General features: G+C 55.6%; 2 protein-coding genes across 6 annotated transcripts; one reads left to right on the top strand and one right to left on the bottom strand.

Moving 5' to 3' along the window:
- Positions 1-5,592: 5,592 nt before the first annotated feature.
- SLC25A35 (solute carrier family 25 member 35) lies at positions 5,593-9,154 on the top strand. Of its 2 annotated transcripts, XM_080827283.1 has the most exons (5): positions 5,598-6,505; positions 7,344-7,409; positions 7,720-7,872; positions 8,217-8,351; positions 8,536-9,152. In XM_080827283.1, the coding sequence occupies exons 1-5, from the start codon at positions 6,131-6,133 to the stop codon at positions 8,707-8,709; spliced, it is 903 nt and encodes a 300-aa protein (XP_080683409.1). In that variant the 5' UTR covers positions 5,598-6,130; the 3' UTR covers positions 8,710-9,152. The 2 variants fall into 2 exon arrangements, with proteins under 2 accessions (XP_080683410.1, XP_080683409.1); XM_080827284.1 differs by lacking the exon at positions 7,720-7,872 and having other exon boundaries at positions 5,593-6,505; positions 8,536-9,154.
- Positions 9,123-10,562, bottom strand: RANGRF (RAN guanine nucleotide release factor). 4 transcript variants are annotated; one of them, XM_080827285.1, is made up of 5 exons: positions 10,386-10,562; positions 10,179-10,295; positions 9,802-9,958; positions 9,621-9,706; positions 9,123-9,396 (listed from the first exon to the last, which is right to left on the bottom strand). In XM_080827285.1, the coding sequence occupies exons 1-5, from the start codon at positions 10,484-10,486 to the stop codon at positions 9,273-9,275; spliced, it is 585 nt and encodes a 194-aa protein (XP_080683411.1). In that variant the 5' UTR covers positions 10,487-10,562; the 3' UTR covers positions 9,123-9,272. The 4 variants fall into 4 exon arrangements, with proteins under 4 accessions (XP_080683411.1, XP_080683412.1, XP_080683413.1 ...); XM_080827286.1 differs by having other exon boundaries at positions 9,124-9,384; positions 10,386-10,559; XM_080827287.1 differs by having other exon boundaries at positions 9,124-9,396; positions 9,823-9,958; positions 10,386-10,554.
- Positions 10,563-21,448: the final 10,886 nt, after the last annotated feature.

The following is a 21,448-nucleotide window of genomic DNA, read 5'->3' as shown; positions in this document are numbered from 1 at the left end:
GAGATGGGTTCTGGGGCTGAGCGTGGGACACCAGCTGGGCCAAAGCCTAACCCACGCAGGATCCGGGCTCCACTCATTGAAGAAGGGACTCGAGTCCCGCTGGTAGCTCATTCCCAAAGACAGCTGCCGCAATCCCTCCCATCCCAAATGCCCTCTTGCAGTGTGACCGCCACCCCTCTCATCAAGAGGAAGACTTGATTTTCCCTCCAAGTCAACCTGGGCTGGCACCGCGGTGGCTTGCTTTGATCTAGAGAATTGGGGACAAACCCACGCTGTGCCTGTTTAGCGCCAGAAGAGGACGGTAGCTTCTGCTTTGTCCTCTTGGGAGCCGGCCATGGGGTGCAGAAATGTAGACTCCACTGGGTGCTGGGAGGGCACACGGAGGGAGAAGCCACTCAAAGAACCAGGATGCTCCAGACACCGGCTGGGAGGGTGGTCTTAGGACACGTGACAAGCCCATCTTGGCTCCTCCAACTCCAGCCCATCTGATGCCACGCAAGGGCATCCACACTGAGCCCTGGCCAAATTCTTTCTTTCTTTTTTTTTTTTTTCCCCCCTTTGGTTCCAATTCTTGATCCACAGGTTCATGAGCAGTGAAATGGTTTGTGTCTCAAGCCACTCAACTTGGGGTTGATTCATGACGCAGCTCTGGACGAGCAAAGCGCTGTCTTTCCACTGGGTCTGCGAGGCTGGGGGGACACAGGGCTCGAGCTGCTGGGGGCCATTAGTGAGGTGACCTGAGAATAACACCAACGCAAGGGAGAGGCGGAGAGACACCAACTGGAGTCCCTGATGTCGCTGGCCTGAAATCGTAGCTGTGTTTCCCCTTCTCGGTTAGGTGGGTCAGTAAATTCCCATTCTGCAAGCTGGTTTGGGTTGGGTGTCTGTCACTTGCGACCCAAAAGACAGCCCCTTATGAGGGGAGAGGAGCTGACAATGAAAGAAATGTTGAGTCTGACTGATCTCTGAGCGGGCCAAGACCTTGAACTCCAGTAGAATCTTCTGGGAGTCCAGACTCCCCCGGGTATGGGATGAATCAGAAGTGGGCAGTGAGGAAAGGACTGCCAGTTCTGGGAATCCACACAGGTTCTGCTCTCAGTGAGGACAGAGGATCCTGTCCCACTGTCACCAGGGGGAGCCTGAGCCCTTCAGGCGCCGGACCTGGCTGCCAAAATGAACCCATCAGCATCCGGCTCACCCCAGCAGAAGCACAGCCCAGTGCCCTCCACCCCCAGCATCCTCCCCCCTCCCCTTCTCTCAGACACCTGGGGCCCACATTTGAGTTCTCCCTCCCCTCCTCTCAAATCTGTTTCGGGACATTTGTACTCAGAAGAAGGTGGTAACAGTTGACAGTAACCAAGATGACATGGCATTAGCAAAAGAACAGACACAAATTGGGGTGTCTGGGGGGCATAGTCGGTTGAGTGTCTGACTCTTGGTTTCAGCCCAGGTTGTAGTCTCAGGGTCCTGGGATCAAGCCCCACGTCCGCTAAGTGTAGAGCCTGATAAGGACTGTCTCTCCCCCTCCCTCTGCTCCTCCCACCCTGTGTTTTCTCTCTCTCTCAAATAAATCAATCTTAGAAAGAAAAATATTTTTTTTTAATCCCTTAGGAAGCCAAGGGCTCCCAGGGAGGAATACAGAATGTAACTGAACCTAACTGTAGGACAAGTGTATGCTACAACTTAACCAAACAGGGCGGGCGAGCGGGGGAGGTGCCGACCCGGTCACTTCAGAAATGAGTGGAGTCTCTGTGATGACAGGCAGAAGGAAACTGCCCTGTACTGGAGTCGATCAGGTGGATTCCCATGGGGCTGTGGGTTCACAGTTCTGACAAGTCCTGCACACGTACACTGGAACTGAACAATTAAGTAAGTGGATGGTGATAAGAAAGGAGTCGGGTTGGGGTGCCTGGGTGGCTCAGTCATCAAGCGTCTGCCTTCGGCCCTGGTTGTGACCCCAGGGTCCTGGGATCGAGTCCTGCATTGGGCTCCCTGCTCAGCGGGGAGCCTGCTTCTCCCTCTCCCACTCCCCCTGCTTGTGTTCCCTCTCTTGCTGTGTCTCTCTGTCAAATAAATAAATAAAATGATTTTATTTATTTATTTGACAGAGAGAGATCACAAGTAGGCAGAGAGGCAGGCAGGGGGGAGGGTGGGGAAGCAGGCTCCCCGCTGAGCAGAGAGCCCAATGGGGGGCTCGATCCCAGGACTCCAGGACCCCAGGACCCCAGGACCACGACCCAAGTGGAAGGCAGAGGCTTTAACCCACTGAGCCACCCGGGTGCCCCAATAAATAAAATCTTTAAAAAAAAAGAGAGAGAGAGAGAGAGAGAGGAGTCAGGTTGCTCACTGTTGGAGTGAGAGGTTCACAGAGAAGCACCCAGAGGAGGTTACAATGATCCCTGTAGGAATGGATTAGCGCTGGAGACATCAGTACGAACTCACATTCAGCTTAAAGGAGATACAGATTGTTAAACACAGAAATACATACACCACTTACTCTACACGAACATTTACTTGCTCTCCCAGGATACCCCATTGGCAACAAGCACACTCAGTGCCCAGATTTTGGTCTTTTCCTTTCCTTCCTTTTTAAAGATTTTTTAAAAGCAATCTCTACAACCAGGGTGGGGCCCAGACATTGGTTTTTGATACATTCTTCAATAGAAGGAACTAGAGCTTCTTGGAGAAATGGCTGATTCTAGCACTGGGACAGGGAATATACAAGACAGCCGGGAGCATCATATTGGGTCAGAAAATAGAGAAATGCTTTTAAAAAATGTTTGAATTAAAAAAAATTTTTTTTTGATGGTGATGTGTCAAGGAAATACAGAAAGCAAGTAAAAGAGCTCCCAGGGCTAAAGTTGGAGCACTTGGGGCAACAAAATAAAGTATACCAGATTACAACCCAAAGTATAGAATAAATATCTGTTCAGTCCATACTGATAGAAATCCATAGGTGAATAAACAAATAAATGAGGGAGACAAACTTCCCATGAAGAATTCCAAATAAGGCGGCGCCTGGGTGGTTCAATGGGTTACACCTCTGCCTTCAGCTCCGGTCTTGATCTCAGGGTCCTGGGATTGAGCCCCTCTGGCCTGCTCCCCACCACCCCCCACCACCTGCTGCTCTGCCTACTTGTGATCTCTTTCTCTCTCTCTCTGTGCCAAATAAATAAATAAAATCTTTTAAAAAAGAAAAAGAAAAAGAATTCCAAATAAGTTGTGCGGATACTTCTCCCTCGAGGAGGCAGAGTCTAACTGTCCACTCCTAAGTGTGGGCTGAGCATAGTCACTTCCTTTCAAAGAACGGGGTAGGCGTCTGGGTGGCCTGAGTCAGCTGCAGTCTGACTTTTGGTTTTGGCTCAGGTCATGATCTCAGGCTTGATCCCTCCCCCCAAATAAATAAATCTTTAAAATCATGTTTTTAGGGGCGCCTGGGCGCCTGGGTGGCTCAGTGGGTTAAAGCCTCTGCCTTCGGCTCAGGTCATGATCCCCAGGTCCTGGGATCGAGCCCCGCATCAGGCTCTCTGCTCAGCGGGGAGCCTGCTTCCTCCTCTCTCTCTGACTGCTTCTCTGTCTGTCAAATAAATAAATAAAATCTTAAAACAAAAATGTTTTAAAATAGTCTCTTTCTAGGGCATCTAGATAGTAAAGATAAATGGCTTAAGCCAGGGGCACCTAGGTAACTCCATCTGTTAAATGGCTGACGCTTGATTTCAACTCAAGATCCCAGGGTCCTGGGATCGAGCCTTGCGTGGGGCTCCTGGCTCAGTGGGGAGTCTGCTTCCCCCTCTCCCCCCACTTGCGCTCTTCCAATGGTTCCAAAACCTACGCACACACCATAATAACCTGGAGGGTTTGTTCAGTCAATCTTTCACCTCCTGCTTACCTCCTGATGAAGGAAGCCTAGGGCAGGACTAGAGAATTTGCATTTCTCCCCCCCCCCCACCTCGCCCCGTGCTGCTGGTGCTCCTCCAGGGACCCCACTTTGAGAACAACTGGTGTTAACTCTAGGATTAAAATGATTAAAATACTGATTAATTCTCATCCCATCCACCAGGTGGAGAAATCTGGGAGCATCCACTGGAAATTTTCAGGGTACTCTTTAAGAGCCAGTCTTGAGAACTGGGGGAGAAACCCACTGTCTGCTCTACTTCGCCTTCCAGCCCTCCTGCCTCCCTAAGGCTCAGTGGGATGGCAGTAGGAGGAGGGCGACAGAGAGATGGCTCAGACACACTCCCGGTGGGGCATCCAAGAACTCCCAGGGTAGTGAAGGGAGCCAGAGAGTAAACAACTGCTAATTCACTGCTTGAGGAGCAAAGCAACATGGAAAACCTTAGAAAGCTTCAAGGGTCAGGAGTGATAAAGCTCAAGGTGAGGAATGATTTGGGAATCACCAAAAGAAGGGGGAAGGGCATTCCCAGCAGTGAGAACAGGATACAGGAGGGCACAGGGGTCGACAGCTCTTGACTTTTCTGGAACCCTGATAACTGGACACTTGGTAGGAGTCCAACACTTTTCACTCAGGTAAGTGCACTAGATAATTAGCATTCCCGTTGCCCAAAAGAAGCCCTGAAACGTTAAGTAACTTCCCTAAGGTCATCCTGCTGGTAAGCGAGTTACACGCTGGAGCTCCAAAGCCGCTGTGAGTCTAAATCTGGAGGCTGCCTCACACGCAGGCGGGCAGCCTGTCTCCTCCTCCTCCCCTCCGCACCCGCCCCAGCTGACATCCCCCATCCTGCTTTCTTTCTCCAAACCTTCTTTCTCCTTCAACCCCTTCCCGAGGTTGCTAGCTTTCCCAGTCTCTTTTCTCAGGTCTCCCGTGATTAACCGTTAGCAGACTCATGAGCAAAAACCCAGGCGCTCTCCCACCACTAGCTGACCGTGGAAAGCTAAGCCCTGCGATCCACCCCCCTGCCTCTCCCCGCCCGCCCTTCTCTGGATTGCCGCGAGGATCAAGAGCTCGGGGCCGCGGCTGAACTCCCACGCCGTCCTTCGGGGCCCGCAGCCAGCCACACCCCGGCGCTGGGACCTACGAATCCCGCCCTCAGCCTCGGGAGATCCGTCCGGTCCAGCAGGTGTGTCCCCTCCGCACCTGCGGGCGGAGCCCCAGCTCCCGGGCTCACCTGGCGCCAGAGCCCGCGGGGGAGCGGATCTGCTGCTTGGCAGTCCCCGTCCGCCGCGAACCCGGACAGGAGGTGAAGGGAGGGGCGCCCTCCGCCCGCCCCGGGAGCCGCGCCAACCCCACTCCCTGGCCCATCCCGTAGGGAGCGGCTGCCTCCGCGCTCGGCCTCCGCGCCCGCCCTGCAGCCCCGCGCCCAAGCTCCCTCCCGGCGAGAGATACGAGCTCCGCTCCCGGGGCGCCGCTCCCGAGCCCCGAGTCTGCGGCGCCGGCGCCGGCGCCGGCGCGCGGAGGGTTAATCCCAACCGCCCCCGCCCCGCGGAGTCCGGGGGCCGGGTCGCCGAGAGCACCTCCCATTGGCCGCGGAGCCGGCTCGGCGCTGATTGGCTGGCGCTGCGGGCTCCGGCTCGCCTCGGCTCCCGATTGGGCGCCGCCCTCCGGTGGCTGGAGTGTGGCGGCCCGGCCTCCGCAGGCTGCGCGGGGCCGGACTAGCTGCTGCGGGTTCGCGGGGCGGCTGCCGGGGGACGCTGCTCCTGGGCCGGAGCTCCGACCTCCTTCCCCGATACAGACGCCGCCGATCTTCTCCCGGATCCTCTTCCTCCGTAACCTGCTGCTTTCCTTTTTCCTTCCTCCCGGCTCCCATCTCCCGAATCCGCGCTTCCCTCCCCTGCTCCAGGGCCCCCCGGAGCCGAGCATCCCCAGCATCCACCTGCCATCCTCCTGGCTTCTTGCCCTTCCTTGACCTCAGGTCCCGTGACCCACGGAGCCCCGTCATAACCTCACCAGACTCTCCTAAATTCCTTTTCCTCCTCTCTCTGCCAGCTCCCCACTCCAAATTCCAGCTACCCTTGACCCCTTGACCTCCGACCCCGACCTTCTCAATGGCTATCTCCTGCAGCGGTGAGGACTGCTGACACGGAGGCCTGCCCCCGAGTTCTGCCCCCCGTTTCTGAAGCTTGTTTTTCACTTTCTGATTCCTGGGCCACTTCCTGTTACCGCTACCCCACCATGGACTTCTTGATGAGTGGCCTGGCGGCCTGCGGGGCCTGCTTGTTCACCAACCCCCTGGAAGTGGTAAAGACCAGGATGCAGTTGCAGGGGGAACTGCGGGCCCCCGGCACCTACCAGCGGCACTACCGAAACGTCTTCCATGCCTTCATCACCATCGGCAAGGTGGATGGCCCCGCTGCGCTGCAGAAGGGACTGGCGCCTGCTCTCTTATACCAGTTCCTGATGAATGGCATCCGGTTGGGCACCTACGGGCTGGCTGAGGCTGGGGGCTACCTGCACACGGCCGAAGGCGCCCTCAGCCGTCCCCGCAGCGCCGCAGCTGGGGCCCTGGCTGGGGTCATGGGAGCCTACTTGGGGAGCCCCATCTACATGGTGAGAGGAAGGGTCTTGCCTGGGACCTTCCAGCAGACCGTGGTGTAGGGTGGGGCCTGGGCCTTCAGGACCTGATCCTGAGACTGGGAGCGGGTTTGTGTTGGAGTCGAAGAGGAATTCGAGTCCCGTACATCGGCAGGTGTGGGGTTCAGGGAAAGTCCTGGGCACCACAAAATTAGAATCCCAAGGTCTCCTCCTTAGAGTCTTCTAGAATAGGTGAAGGGTCAGAGGGCCAGAGACGGGAAGTGACCAGCCCAAAGTCACACAGCTACTTGTTGCTAGGACTAGGTCCTGTTTAGTGCTCCTCCTGGAAGAAACTGGGAGGCAGGCAGTTCTGTAAGACAGGCAGTGTGGTCTCACTCCCTGCGTGGGACACTCAGGGACAGTGACCCCCCAGAGTCAGCCTCCACATGCCTCCCCGGAGCTTGGCTGACAGATACCCCTTGCAACACTCCCCAGGGTCGGATGGCTGAGCCTGGTCACGGGGGTGACTGGAGATCCAGTCTGGGAAGGCCAGACACCCGAGAGTTGCGGGAACAATCTTAGGAAATGTTGCCATGCTCTAACCTCCCCATCCCCCACCCCAACCACCAAGGGAAGGAGGATGGAGAGGGGGTGGGGGTGTCTCCCAGTGCTAGGAGATCCATCCCCTGGGACTGGAGCCAAGGGACGCAGAGTCTCATGACCAGTGTGTTAATGGGAACAACAATAATTATCAGATTAAAAGGATATTCCTTGCTGAACACCCTAGCGGAAGTATTACGGGGTCAGGCCTTTGGGTCTTTGAGGTGGGAGGCTGGCCCCTGGGCCACAGGCTGTGATACTCTTTTGTTCCCAGGTGAAGACACACCTACAGGCACAGGCAGCCTCAGAAATCGCCGTGGGTCACCAGTATAAGCATCAGGTGAGGGTTCTCCAACCCTGCTGGAGTCCCTGCCCATTCTTTCCCATCCCCCGCACTGCCTCCCCTCCCCAGCTCCCTGCCTGCCCCCTACAGCTCCAACCCAGCCCCACCATCCCCCCCCCCGCCCCTCTTCTGGAGCAGGGAGGAAGGGAACAATGGCGGGTAGTAGACCCATTCCGATTCTAAGTCCACACGGAACCGGTTGTCCCGACTCCGGGTGCCCGCGGAGGACCCATCATTGGCAGTGTGAGGTGGCAGCCCCTGATGCTGGGGGGACTGAAGCCCGCGCCCATGGTCTTCCCCCTACCAGGGCATGTTTCAGGCGCTAAGCGAGATTGGCCAGAAACATGGGCTGGTGGGGTTGTGGCGTGGGGCCCTGGGCGGCCTGCCCCGAGTTATCATCGGTTCCTCCACCCAGCTGTGCACCTTCTCATCCACCAAGGACCTCATCACTCAGTGGGAGGTACTACCCCGGGGCGGGGGTGGGTGGGGGGAGAGGGCGGGGCCTCCCTTGGACTTCCGGCAAGGGGTGGACACACTGAAGGGGACCCCAGAGGGACCGTGCTCATGGTCAACATCAAGGAACAGCAGGAAGCCTTAGGGGTCACTGACTTTACACCCTCCCCACGGTCCTCTTGTCACTTCCTCCCAGATGGTGCATCCTGCCCTTCCTCCTTCACGGTCTTCTAACCGGCTGCATGGAAACTCCCTGAGTTACCCGCTCTCTACTCTCTCCCCAGGGCAGGGCCTGTCCTTTCCGAGGGGTCCAGTGATGAGCTGACACACCTCTCCCCCCTCCACCCTTAGATATTTCCGCCCCAGAGCTGGAAGGTGGCTCTGGTGGCTGCCATGGTGAGTGGCATCGCAGTGGTCCTGGCCATGACACCCTTTGATGTGGTCAGCACGAGGCTCTACAACCAGCCGACTGATGCCCGGGGCAAGGTAAGGGAACGTTCTGAAGGGCCGGCCGGCTGGCTGGCTGGGCAGACCAGAGCAGGTGATGGGTGAAAGCAAATGGTGGGTGCCGGTGGGGACAGCCTAGAATGCAGCCCGCTGAGAGGAGTCCCCTGGCGGGCTCTGACAAACGCCTTCCCTGTGCTCTCCCCCCCTCTCAACCTGCTCTCAGGGCCTGATGTACCGGGGGATACTGGATGCCCTTCTACAGACCGCTCGGACAGAGGGCGTCTTTGGCATGTACAAGGGTATAGGTGCCTCCTACTTCCGCCTTGGCCCCCACACCATCCTTTCCCTCTTCTTCTGGGACCAGTTACGCACCCTCTACAACACGTACACCAAATGACACCAGGCACTCTTTCACACACCACCAAATCAGCACTCCTTGGACACTTCCGCCTCCACTCCTGTGTCCTGGCAACTTCTGACCAGGTGACCCTTTGTCCCTCCAAGGCGGACAGCCAACTCCACTCCCCGTCTGATTTTTCTCAGGGTTGAATCACTACAAGGGACAGTCTCCCTCCTTTCCTCGGGTGTCCCTTTAAACCTTTCCTCCCCCTCCTCCTGGACACATCACACCCCTCCTCCCCTTCCTCAGGGCTGAACCAATCACTCCAAAGTTTTCCCTCCTTTTGTTTGGACAGCCTTGGGTCCCTTCTGATCCTATGCACAAACTTCTTTAACTCCCCGCTCCAAGACCAAAGGGAACTGAGGGGATGAAAGGTGTTTTGTTAGATGCAAAGGCACGAGATACTATCTTGGTTATAAAGTGAGTTTATTTCTGCAGACAGGAGGTGTCTCATGTTTATGCACAGGGAAGGAATTAGGGGTATGTATCCAACCCCTTGTTTCCCTTGAAGAATGAGGTGCCCGTGTGCTTGAGCAATTTCACGCAGTGTTTCAGCATCTTTACTGGGGACCAAAGATGTTGGTGTCGCGAAGGGTCAGACCGGTCACCAGCTGTTCAAAGTCACCCAGGCTCCAGGGCGGAAGTGACAGATTTTCAGGACCAAGAGATAACCTATGGTCAGGGCTTGGGGGTGGGGGAACAGAGGGAGAGAGAACATCATCCAGGCCGCGGGTGGGGAAGTTCCCACTTCCTGTGCCCCGGAGGACCTGGGTATCTGTGACCCAAAACCTCTGGCCCTCTCCCTCTTACTTGGAGGACCCCACCAGCCAGTCTCCCAGCTCTGCCCCTCCCAGCATATCCTCCTGGGGACCCAGTCATGAGCCACGCGTCCTTCCTGTCCTCCTTACGGGGGATCATTGAAGGTCAGCAGGAGATCAGTCTGGTACTGGGGCAGCCGCAGCAAAGCCTGGTGCACTGTCACATCCTTTGCTACCTAAAGGGATCAGAGTGGAGATGCTTACCTGACCCGCCCCTGCCCAGGGCCACTCTCTTCACCGGTCTGGGAATCTCACACTCCCCTGCCCTCACCTGGTGGTTTTCTTTAGCTACCTGCTGCTTGCCAGACAGGACCCAGGCTTCTTGACAGCAGCTTCTCAGAGCCAGGTTCTCCAAAAGGAGGGGCTGCACACTGTCCACCTGCACAGCCCTAGCCCCCTGCACCCCGCCCACGTCCTCAAAGTGGTACCTAGAGTAGGGGATGAGGGTCAGGGAGGGCCGTCTCACCCCCCCCAACTCCCCTCTCCCCCCAGCATCTTTGAGTCCCTTGAGCTCCGCTCACTTCCGGTGATAAGGTGATGCCCTTGGGGTTCTCATCGCCCTGATTAAACGTGCAGCCGCAGGCCCCGCCCACCTCCTCGGCTCCGGCCCTCCCATTGGCCCGCCGCGCGGGCGGCCGCCTCCCTCACCGCGCAGCCTCCTCTCCCTGCACGTGGGCCTGCAGCTCCAGAAGTTCCACGATCAGGCTCTGGTCCGTCACGCGGTGGCAGAAAACTTCCTGGTTGTCCGGGACCGGTCGGAGGTCGCTGGAGGGAGGCGAGGCGGACCCCGGCTGAGCCCCGCCGGCTTCTGCCGGCATCCCACCCGGCCGGCCCGCGGCGCCCACGCCTTCTCACCTCACGTCAAGGGCCCCGGGAGGGAGAACGGCGGAGAAGGCGCCCCCGAACAGCGGGTGGTCTCGCGTGGGCTCCATGGGCTTGGGGCCAGGTGCGGGCATTAGAGAGATGTAGAAGAAGCCCACGCGCGGCCACGCGGCGTCACCGCCGCCGCCTCCGGTCCCCCTTAGCTCCCGCCCCTTTAAGGATGGGCCACGCCCTGCGGCCGCGCTGGCCAATCGGCGCCTGCGCCGTGGGAGCGGGGCCCAGCGGGGCGGGGCCCGGAAGCCTGGCTCTCCCGGGGGCGCGGGGCGGGACCTGGGGGGTCGGCTGCGAGTTCAGACCTCGCGCGTGGGGTTTGTGACGCCGTCGTGCGCGCTGGGTCGCGCCCCCGTCTTTTCTCTTTAAGAGAAGAAGACCCCTCTTTAAAGGGGTCGTATCTTCTGAGACTGTCGCCTGAGACCCTCCTCGGGGGCCCTTGCCCGAGCGAGGTGGGGTCCAGGTGGGGTCTCCCGAGTCCGGGGAGAATCCTTTGAGGGTCTCTCAGCTCCCCCTTGGGGCGTCTTGATGGCAGCGGGGAGTTCGGGGAACAGGGGCCAGGTGTGGGTCCGGGTTAGGATTCAGGCCTCTCGCCTTCCTTCAGGCCAGACCCAACCCGGGGATTAGGTTTTTAATCCGCCTCAAATCTTGCCTTGAGAACGCAGCGGGCTTTGGGGGTGGCGAGGGGGGCCGCCCCCACACGCACCTGGAGGAAAACACGGATTAAACCCTCTGTTGTTGCTCTTTCATAGATTTTTAGAATTTCTTCAAGTTTCGGCTCAGTTACATCCTCCCAGCTTATTTCTCCGTTCATGTTTGATCCCCGGCACCCGGCCGTGTTCAGGACATAACAGACCCATTATGTATTGTTGAACGATTGAATAAACCCCACCCACGGGGTTCCAAGTGCTGACTCTACTTTACAGACCCTAATAATTTCAGGACACTGGGGCCAGGGGACACCTAATTTTTGGCCCCATACCAAAGCTGGGGGTACAAGGGCAATTACGGCGGGATCCCTGCCTCACCGGGAACAGATGAGTACACTTTGAGTTGTAAAGTTTGGCCCAAAACTCACCAGGGCATCCTAGGAGTGTGTTAGGCAGGAGAACATCCGGAAACAGACTTGGAGCCGAAAGGTGATTTGGGAAATGCAAGTGTATCGGCTCTGCAAGGGCGCAGTGGGGGTCCGGTGGGACCCATGAGCGGTGCTGCTGGAGAGATGGTTTTGTGTAGGGTTTTTACAGAGCATCCTAAAGAGCTTGGGCTGTTGCCTTCTTACTGCCAACCTCAGACTTCTCTGGTCCTTATGTCCTCATCTCTAAAACATTGTTGGGATTGAAGGAGCTGGGGATGTAGCTGCGTCTGTTTCTGGGCAAGGAGAGTGGACTAGATTTGATCCTCGAGGAATGCTAGAGAGGGAGTGTTGCAGACACTAGAGGGAGAGAAGTAGCCCAGACAAGGGAAACCAAGGGAGCTAGAACAGAGAAGTCGGCTGTGCCCTGCCTCTCTGGGATGCGGTGTCTGCCCCTCCCTCCCTGTTTCCGCCTGCCTGCCCGGGACTCCCACCCCCACCCCAACCCCCCAGGGCAGTACCGGCTCTAGCTGCCTTGTGAGCATTCAAGCAGATAGGGAACTCTTGGAAAGGGACTTTCAAGGACGCAGTTAACAGGGCCCTGGCACCGGGCACGAGGGTTGGGGGCCTATTGAGCCAGAAGGAGGTCGCACAGGATTAGGGAGACTGAGGAGGAAAACCCACCACTTCCTGATTTGGGGTCTCTGGCATGCCAGGAGCCGCGCTCTTGGATGAGCCTTGTGCAGCCGGGGACTCCTGGCGCACTTGAGTTCTTGAGCTCTTCCAAGTGGTAAGAAACTGATCTCCACGAAGTGACACAGGCACGGGGCCAGACCTCCTCTGGGAGAGTGGGGTGGAAAGCCGCCCTAACCTGGCAAATTTCCACTCGGACTTCACTTCTCTCCCTCTCATCCTTCACTTCTGTCTTGGTGTCTGTCACGTCTCTGGGCCCTCCCAACTGCTGATTCTCTTGTATCTTCAAATTCCAACTCCCAAGAGACAGAATCCAAGGACCTGTTTGGACAGCTCTCCTGCCTGGCGTCTTCCCAGACACCCCCCCCCCCCAGTCCAGCTGGCTGTGGCTAGGATGATGGGACAAACCTCAGTAGACTGAGGTGGCCCAGGCCATTTTTCTCGGGGGAGGGGGGTGAGAATTTGTCCCCGTCTCAGCTCACTGGTTGAACTAGACCTGCAGCTGATGGATTCTGTCCCCTTATCTGAAGGACACTCCCTATCTGGTGCCCCGCCTGCAGTTGATGTCACTGGTTTCTCTGGGGACACGTGTCCCAGAGCACCTTGAGGGCACCAGGAGGTGGAAGGGATGCACTTGCACCAGGGAGATGGCTCAGTACACCCAAACTCAAGCATCAGTTTGGGGCGACACATGTTTCTATTAAGCGGAGGTTCTGAACCTCTGTTTCTCCCATGCATCCCCTCGGCAGCTTGGCGAGACCCACAGCCCCCGACTCGGGATGATGTTTATTCCAATTCATAAAATATGTAGGGATACAAAGGAAATGAAAATATTTTTTTAAAGATTTTATTTATTTGTTTGAGAGAGAGCGAGAGAGCCCAAGCAGGGGGAGCGGCAGAGGGAGGGAGGAAAGCGGGCTTCCCGCTGAGCAGGGAGCCTGATGCGGGACTCGATCCTGGGACCCCAGGATTATGACCAGACCCGGAGGCAGACACTTAATCGACTGAGCCCCACCAGGCGCCCCAGGAAATGAAAATATTTAAATACAATAATCAAAATTAAAACTCCAGATTTTTGTTTGAATAAAAATGTGCTTCTTTGTCATCCTGTTAGCGAGGTCTAGCAGCAGGTCTGGTGAGTATAACGCGTAACACAGACGCTCTGTTACTGCTCATACTGCTGGGTTCTCGGATCTACAGTCGCGCTTACAGGAGACGCAAAATTTCAAACAAGAGCTCACTGGAAACAAGTGCAACCGTTTCCCATCCAAGCTGATTGATTGGAACTTAAGAAACCCAGCTATGAATTATGAGCCCTGGCCCAGCACCAAGCCGCAGGAGAAGCTCGGGGGTAACCACAGTAGGTTTCTAAACAAAGGCCTGGCATCATGAATGCGGTGTTTGAGGAAAACACAGTGTGTCCTTGTACTGGGGTTGAGCCCATAGCTGTCACCCAGCACCTCCCACAGAACTTTCCAGCCCTGTATCTCCCCATTCTCCCCTTGTGCTCTAGATGCAAAGTACTCTGAAATTCCTTCAGCCCTTTGACTGGGCCAGCTTCCTTTGTGCCTCTCAGCTTTGACACCTGTGCCATCCACCTAGAACTTTCTTTCTGCCTGGCTAACTCATTGCCGCGGTTCACTGCTCCTTCTGAGGGTGCCCGTGGCTCGGCCTTCCTGTCCCGACCGCAGGCTCCCCCCTGTGTGGTAATGCTCTAATCTCCATTGGATTCTGAGCACCAGGAGGACAGGGACCGTACCCATCATTCACGTTTAGCTTTCCCCTGAGTTGTGCAGGAGGGGAGGGGAGGGCTGCCTATAAATATTTCTTGAGTGGATATTGCTTAAGACACAAGAGGTTACTTACCCGTCGAGACCAGTCAAGAGATGTTGCACCAGGAAGAATTTGACTGGCCCTCGTTCCTGGTTCCTAGGAGGGAAACTCTAAATCCTTGGGATTTTCCAAGTGACAGGAGTTCTTTGTTATTCTTGGTGGGCCCTGATAGTTTACAGTAATGAGATGACTGATTGTTGATGCCAAGGGAAGAATCCGGATGAGGGTCGGCCACACTGTAGAGACCAACTGTGAGACTGAGAGCGTTGGTGCTTCGAGCCACTAGATATCAATCCAATAAAACCCCAAGCCCCAGTAAAAATGCTGAGCGTTGAGGCTTAGGGGAGCTTCTTGGATGGTAAACACACCCATGTGCCTGGAGGTGACACACCCTGTCTCCTGGGGGACTGGGCTTGGAAGCTCTGCTTCTAGGACCTTCCAGAACTTACCTTTGCCTGTCCTTACAGTGAAACAGAAATCCCAAGTCTGGCACTCTCCCGAGTTCTGCGAGTTGTCCCGGTGACTTACTGAACGTCTGGGCATGGCAGGGACCCTGGAATTTAGAGCCACTTGGCCAGAAATGTGGGTGACTCGCGGACCCGTGAGATTTACGGCTGGCATCTGCAATGAGGGTGGTCTTGTGGAAAACAGCCGGTAATTCATGGTGTCCAATGTTCCTCCAGCCGATGTTAGACCAGGTAGGTAGGGGGCAACAGAAGAAGTCTGTAATATCCCACGTTCAAGGGGATGAGGGTCTGGGCAAAGCTGAAAGAGACAGGAGAGGAAGCAATGGAGCCAGAAAAGCAATAAAGTAAGAAGCCATAATCTGGGTGATCCGGAAAGTAAGCGCGGTGTCCCCGATGGAAGCCGGGTCAAGAACAGTGGCAACACCAATGACCAAAGAGGGTGGCAAGGGGTTGGTTGTGGGTGGGGCAGAGAGGAGAGAGAGGCTCTGTCCTTGGCCCTGAGTCACCAGACTGGGTTCTTACCTCCTGACGCTTCCCAGTGGTGGAGTCCGGCGTCGCCGTTCCTGTCCTCCCCGCTTCTGGGCGTGGGATTGTCCAAGCCAGTGACCCAGAGACAATAGCGCCTTGTGACCGTGCTCGGTGACGTTCCTTCCCGAGGACCTTCTCTCTGCCTAGAGTTGGCAAAGGGCGCGCAGCCTCAGAATGAGTTCCGTGTTCTCCCAGCTCGGTCCTGGCGAAATCCTCACTTTTGACCTCTCCGTGGACCCTTGCCCCCCTGAACCTCACATCGTGTATTCCAGAAGCGGGAGGAGGAGGCCGTCTGGACGCGGGGAACTGGGACACCGTGGCAGACACCCCCCCGGTGGCCTGGCCTGCATCTGAGGGAGGCGGGAGTGGGGAGGGGTCCCCTAGTCACAGCTCTTCGGAATCTGGGGGACCCTCACAGGGAGCGAGGGTACACTACATTCTCCTAGGAGGTGCCCTTGGGAGTCCACGGGGCCCCAGCCCCCAAAGTGCCACATAAAACTTCGTTCTTTTCATCTGTTTATTTGGCTAAGATCATTTCCTTGTAACCAGCCACAGGGAAAGTGTTTGGGAGTGGGGAGGGCTGCGTGCACTCTGTGGGAAGAGGATCTGGGGGCCAGAAGAGTTTGCCTCGGGGTGAAAAGGAGGTCAGCAAAGCGAGGACTCCACGGTGAAGGACTTGGGCTGGCTCCCTGGCTCCTTCTGTTGCCCTGGATTCCTTCCCAGGGGTGACCCGGGATACTCCAGTGACTCGGGCCATGGGAAACCAGCCCCTCAGCCTCCTGTTTTTCTGCCAGTCCCTTAAACACAGATTAGCAGGACCTTCCTAGATGGCCTTTTCGGTACATACACCCAGGGACTCCCCAGTCATCTCCATCCCAGATCTCTCCTGTCTGCCTGCTGGATACCTCCATTCCTGCATCCCACTAATCCCTCAGACTAGACGTGACATGTCTGAAGCTGAGCACGTTATCTTCCTCCCAAATGTGTGCCCTCCCCGTGTTCCAATCTCAGCTGGTGAGATCATCCCTCCCCAGCGATCCAAGCTTCGCTACTGGCTCTGCTCTCTTCTTGTCCTGGCAATCCTGCCCCTAGCATCTCTGGAATCCTTCCATTCCTCCCCATGGACGTTTCCACCGCCCCAGTCTGGCCAGGATTTCCTGCCTGGAGAGGGCTGTGCTTTCTTACCGGACTCCCCACGTCCTCCTGTACGGCCCGAGTGGTCGTGTCTCTACCCCTCTATCAACCCCTCCCAGAGAGATTCCCCATTGCTCTTGGGTTGGAGTCCAGATTCCCCAACATGCTTTGCTGGGTCTTTCACTGTGCCTGTCCTCTCTCCCCGCTACAGGTAATGTTCCAGACTCTCACCTTCGTTCAGGTCCTTAAGTCACTGGCCCGGGAGGCTTTCCATTCTGCTTTCCTCAGCTGTCCTCCCCTCTTCCCTGTAACAAGCTGCAACTCCTCCCTCAGTCCTCAGTTAGTGCCGGGACCCCTCCCCGAGCCTGAAAGCTGGGTCCCCAGTCCCTGCGGGGAGCTCCCACGGCACCCGAGCCTCCCCTGAATGACCCTCCATGGAGATGGCTCCTTTCGACAGTCTCCCTCCCTCCTAGCAGGAGGCCCTTGAGCTTTTTCTTACCTGAATGAGAGATCCAGTAGGGCTGTTTCACATCCTTTATCCCATTCTGTGGCCATAAGATGCTCCTCCAGCCCCACCGGGCACCCAAAGCTGCACCAACCCACCCCTTCCCCGGAGGAAATGATTCACGGTCGCAGGCACTCCTAGTGCGCTGCTCACACAGGAAGGTCTTTCTTGAAGCCGGAGACAGGACTCCAACCCAGCGCAGGGCCGGGGGTGGGGGGGGGGGGTCGGGGGGGGGCACAGTAGAGGGAAGGGCTTCCACCATCTGGCTGGGTGCTGCCCTCAGGTGTCCAAGGACAGGCTGAAATTTCTTTGATTTCCACCCAGGGTCTTTTTTTTTTTTTTTCCCAAGATTTTATTTATTTGACACACAGAGATCACAAGTAGGCAGAGCAGCAGGCAGAGAGAGAGGGGGAAGCAGGCTCCCCTGCTGAGCAGAGAGCCCGATGCGGGGCTCGATCCCAGGACCCTGAAATCATGACCTGAGCCGAAGGCAGAGGCTTAACCCACTGAGCCACCCAGGCGCCCCTCTACCCTGGGTGGTAGGGAAATAGGCTTGCCTGCCCCCGGGGGCGCCTGCTGGCTGCCAGGCAGGTGCTAAATTAAGAAAAAGGTAAGATTTAGTGGCCTGGCATCCCTCCACCCCCATCTGAGTGCGCGCGCACGCGCACACACACACACACACACACACACACACACAGTGTCCCTCATTTGATGCGATGACAAGAGCTTGTAACTTTGAACTCCTAGAGAAAGGAAGTAGAAGGAAGGCATGCTTGAGAGGACCTGCCAAGCCGAGCCACCGGAAACCAGACTGAGTTCACTCTTCTATTAAAGAATAAAAACAAAAAACCCCGAGTGTATCGGTCCTTACTAATGTTAACATTCGGATTTATTCCTGTGTTCCTAGTGGGTGACAGGTGCCACGCTAGGTGGGAGGATACAGGGGAGGGTGGAGATGCGGTTCCCGCTGTCATGGACTGAGGAGACCATCACCGGAGGGACACGCAGCTCAGTGTATGGCTGTGATGCGGGGAGCCCCTCGCAGCAGTGACTGGGGCTGGAAAGGGTGTGCGGAGTTCCCAGTACGGAGCTGTTGACTGATGAAACCCCAAAAAAGGACAGGACTCGATGGTTAGCTTTAGATGTTGCCATGGAAATTTTGTTTTGTTCTGTCTTTTGAGAAAGCAAGTGTGAGCTAGGGCTGGGGTAGGGGGTCGGGGGAAGGCAGAGGGAGAGGGAGAAAGAATCCCAAGCAGGTTCCACGCACGCTCAGCGTGAGCCTGACACAAGGCTCCTTTCCACGACCCTGAGATCAGGACCTGAGCAGAAATCAAGATTCGGATGCTCAACTGACTGAACCACCCAGGAACACCCAGGTGTTCCTAAAAGAGGCTTGTTTTTTGTTTTGTTTTTGTTTTTTTTAACATTTTGAAAGTAATCCCGGGATGCCTGGGTGGCTCAGTGGGTTAAGCCTCTGCCTTCGGCTCAAGTCATGATCCCAGGGTCCTGGGATCGAGCCCTGCATCAGGCTCCCAGTTCAGCGGGGACTCTGCTCCTCCTTCCATCTGCAGCTCCCCCTGCTTTCTACTCTCTCTCCTCTATCTGACAAATACATAAAATCTTAAAACAAATTTTTTAAAGTAATCCCTGCACCCAGTGTGGGGCTCAAACACACAACCCCGAGATCAAGGGTTGCATGCTCCACTGAATGAGCCAGCCAGGCGCCTCTAGGTGGCTTTTTACCTGTTTATTTTTTTTTTCAAAGATTGTATTGAATTATTTGACACAGAGAGACACACAGCAAGAGAGGGAACACAAATGGGGGGTGGGAGAGGGAGAAGCAGGCTCCCCATTGAGCAGGGAGCCTGATGCGGGGCTCAATCCCAGGACCCTGGGATGATGACCCGAGCCGAAGGCAGGTGCTTAACAACTGAGCCACCCAGGTGCCCCTAGGTGGCTTTTTTTTAGAGCTCAAGTGGAGAGCTGTCGCTGTACCCTCTCCATCTGTGGCATATTATTACTGTTACTCAACTAGAGTGTCCGCTTACTGCCTTTCATCTCTAAATCCCATTCCCTGTTTCCCCCATGGGTGGGTCAGGATGAATTTAGGAGACAGTCAGCCCTGTTGTCTGGCTTTCTCAGAGAAAGCTGATGGGTTGGATTTTGCCACATGGGAATGTGGAAAGATACTTGGTCAACTTAAAGGGCATCGGATAAGTTATGCCTGGAAGCCAGATGAATGCGGAAGAGAGAAGTGGATTGGGGGGGGAGGGTGTTACTGAGCAGGAGGTCCTGATGACTTTGAGATCTCGGAGAACTGAAGATAAAGAAAGAAGCTAAAAGGAAGGGAAGTTATGGTCACAGGAAGGGTGCTGGGTCAGTGAGCTTGGAGGTACAGCAGATGTGGGAGACGATGAAACCCAAGGGAAGTGGTTGGCCAAGGTGGAATGGAGAGTCATTGGAGAAAGGTCTAGAGTGTTCAGTGGTCATTGATGTGCATCTAGGACAATGGGAGGGACTGAGGTGGACAGCAAGGCTAGGAACTGGGAACCAATGCCCATGAAGAATGAGAGGGAGTTAGCATGGGTGGCATAGGATACGGTTTGGCTCCAAGTGATAGAAAACACCAAAGCGAGGCTAAACATGATGGAAGTTTGTCTCCCACGCCTTCTTCAAGGTCAAGACACCCAGTCTCCTCCTATCTTGTTACTCTGCACCCCGTGACGCCAATTCCAAAATCTACCTCCTGGTCCAATATGACTCCTGGAGTTCCAGCAATCACGTCTTCAGTCCAGAGGGCGGGAAGCAAGAAGAGCTGAAGGGAAGCATCCACCCTTCCTTTAAGAACACTTGGAAGTTGTAAACATTATTTTCTCTCCTGTTGGTCAGAATATAGCCCCACATGTTAAGAGCAGCTAGGAGACATCATCTTTATTTTGAGCACACACAACCCCTGCTAAGATACTTGAAGGTTATATTTGTAGAGGGGGAATCAGATATTGGGGAACAATTGGCTGTCTCTCCCATAGGGAATGAGTGGGAAGCCCTCAGAATACCAAGTAGAGGGTGAAAGTGATTTAGTAGGATGGTGTGAGCTTAAAATGGGGCAAGATTTTCTTCAAAGGGGGTGGAGAATAATCTGGAAGTGGTACAGGGAGGACCCAAACCCCAAATCCATGGGAGGTGTGTGAAGTTTGAGAGTGAAAGCCACCACTTGAGAGGGGGGTGGAGTCGCTTCTTGGGAGTCACTGGTTTCCTGTGAAGAAAATGAGGACGGGGGGGGGCACCTGGGTGGCTCAGGGGGTTAAGCCTCCGCCTTCAGCTCAGGTCACGATCTCAGGGTCCTGGGATCGAGCCCCGCATCGGGCTCTTTGTTCGGCGGGGAGCCTGCTTCCCCCTTTCTCTCTGCCTGGCTTTCTGCCTACTTGTGATCTCTGTCTCTCTGTCAAATAAATAAATATTTAAAAAAGAAAAAAGAAAATGAGGACGGGCAGCCTGTCGGCGGTTTGCTAGGGGGTCTTTGCGAGGAGTGGGCAGAGGCAGAGGCTGGGTCTGGGGCTGGCAACACAGGGCTGGGAAGCTGCATGGCCTCAGTCCCGGTCGTGGTTGAGGGTGGGTCTTGTTTGGCCAGGGTGATCTGGAGCACAAAACTCTCCATCTCCAGGTGCACACATGAACTGATCACAGCCAGTCGGCCAGTCACCTCACACATCCTCCTTTTTGCCTCGAGCACTAAGTAAACTTGACATCTAAGCCTTGGTATCAGTCCCAATGTTCTGCATTTGGGATCATCTATGAGTTTAAAAGATAATGGTTAAAAAACTCAGTGGAGTACATGTGAAGATCTAATTGGCCTTCCCGGATGATTCGTGAATTGGGCAGCAAACCCTCTAGCAGATGAGGTAGGGTAGGGGGGCTCTGAGCAGTTGTGCAAGTGGAAGGAGGATGGGGGCGAGAGCGATTAGTAAAAGATTTGTTCCTGGCAAGGTCACTTTCCTTTAGCGGGGAGAACAGGGGGCCCCACCATGCACAATACAGCTTCCTTTGGAAGATGGAGAGGCCCATGTGGCAGACTCATTGGTGCCCATCGGAAAACTCAACTGACCAGTTAAGACTACATTTTGGGGGGTGCATGGGTGGTGCAGTTAAGCATTCGATTCTTGGTTTCAGCTCAGGTCATAATCTTGGTCGGGGTCATGGGACGGAGCTCCGAAGTGGGGCCCAAGCTGAGCACGGACTCTGCTTGTGATTCGCTCTCCCTCTGTCCATCCGGTTCACGCTAAGATAAATAAAGCTTAAAAAAAAAAAAAAAGCCTACATTTTAGGGGAGAGGGTGACAATGCAATGAGATTAGGTATTAAGCCCCCTTTGGGGGACTTGGCCTAAGTGATGTCACTTGGGGCCTATTGTTTTAAGACTGGGAGAGAGAGGTGGGGGCAAGGGGCAAAGGGATAGGGAAAGAATTTTTATCTGAGAGTGAGCGACAGAGCACAAGCAAGGAGGGGGCGGAAGGAGCAGACTCCCCGCTGAGCAGGAAGCCCAATGCAGGGCTCGACCCCAGGACTGCAGGATCCTGACCCCAGCAGATGCTTAACCGAGCCACCCCAAGAATTTTTTTAAAGCCATCTTTCAGTGTGGAAACTACTTTTCCACCCAATTTTTTTTTTAAGATTTTGAGAGCGAGCGAGCATGAGCAGGGGAGGGGCAGTGGAAGAGAGAGATCCCTAAGCAGACTCCCCACCTAGCACAGAGCCCGACGTGGGGCTCAATCCCACGACCTGAGATTATGACCCGAGCCCAAATCGAGCCG

This window comes from Martes martes (genome assembly GCF_963455335.1).
Source record: "Martes martes genome assembly, chromosome: 16".
Lineage (NCBI taxonomy): Eukaryota > Metazoa > Chordata > Mammalia > Carnivora > Mustelidae > Martes > Martes martes.
Note: the sequence above shows the minus strand (reverse complement) of the source record. Positions and strands in the feature narration are given on the sequence as shown.

Coding starts and splice junctions, on each gene's coding strand:
- SLC25A35 (XM_080827283.1), top strand. CDS start 6,131: ATGGACTTCTTGATGAGTGGCCTGGCGGCCTGCGGGGCCTGCTTGTTC. Junction 7,410..7,719: donor GTCACCAGTATAAGCATCAG/GTGAGGGTTCTC, acceptor TCCCCCTACCAG/GGCATGTTTCAGGCGCTAAG. Junction 8,352..8,535: donor CGACTGATGCCCGGGGCAAG/GTAAGGGAACGT, acceptor ACCTGCTCTCAG/GGCCTGATGTACCGGGGGAT.
- RANGRF (XM_080827285.1), bottom strand. CDS start 10,486: ATGCCCGCACCTGGCCCCAAGCCCATGGAGCCCACGCGAGACCACCCG. Junction 10,296..10,385: donor CCCGGGGCCCTTGACGTGAG/GTGAGAAGGCGT, acceptor GCCTCCCTCCAG/CGACCTCCGACCGGTCCCGG. Junction 9,959..10,178: donor CAGGGAGAGGAGGCTGCGCG/GTGAGGGAGGCG, acceptor CCCCTACTCTAG/GTACCACTTTGAGGACGTGG.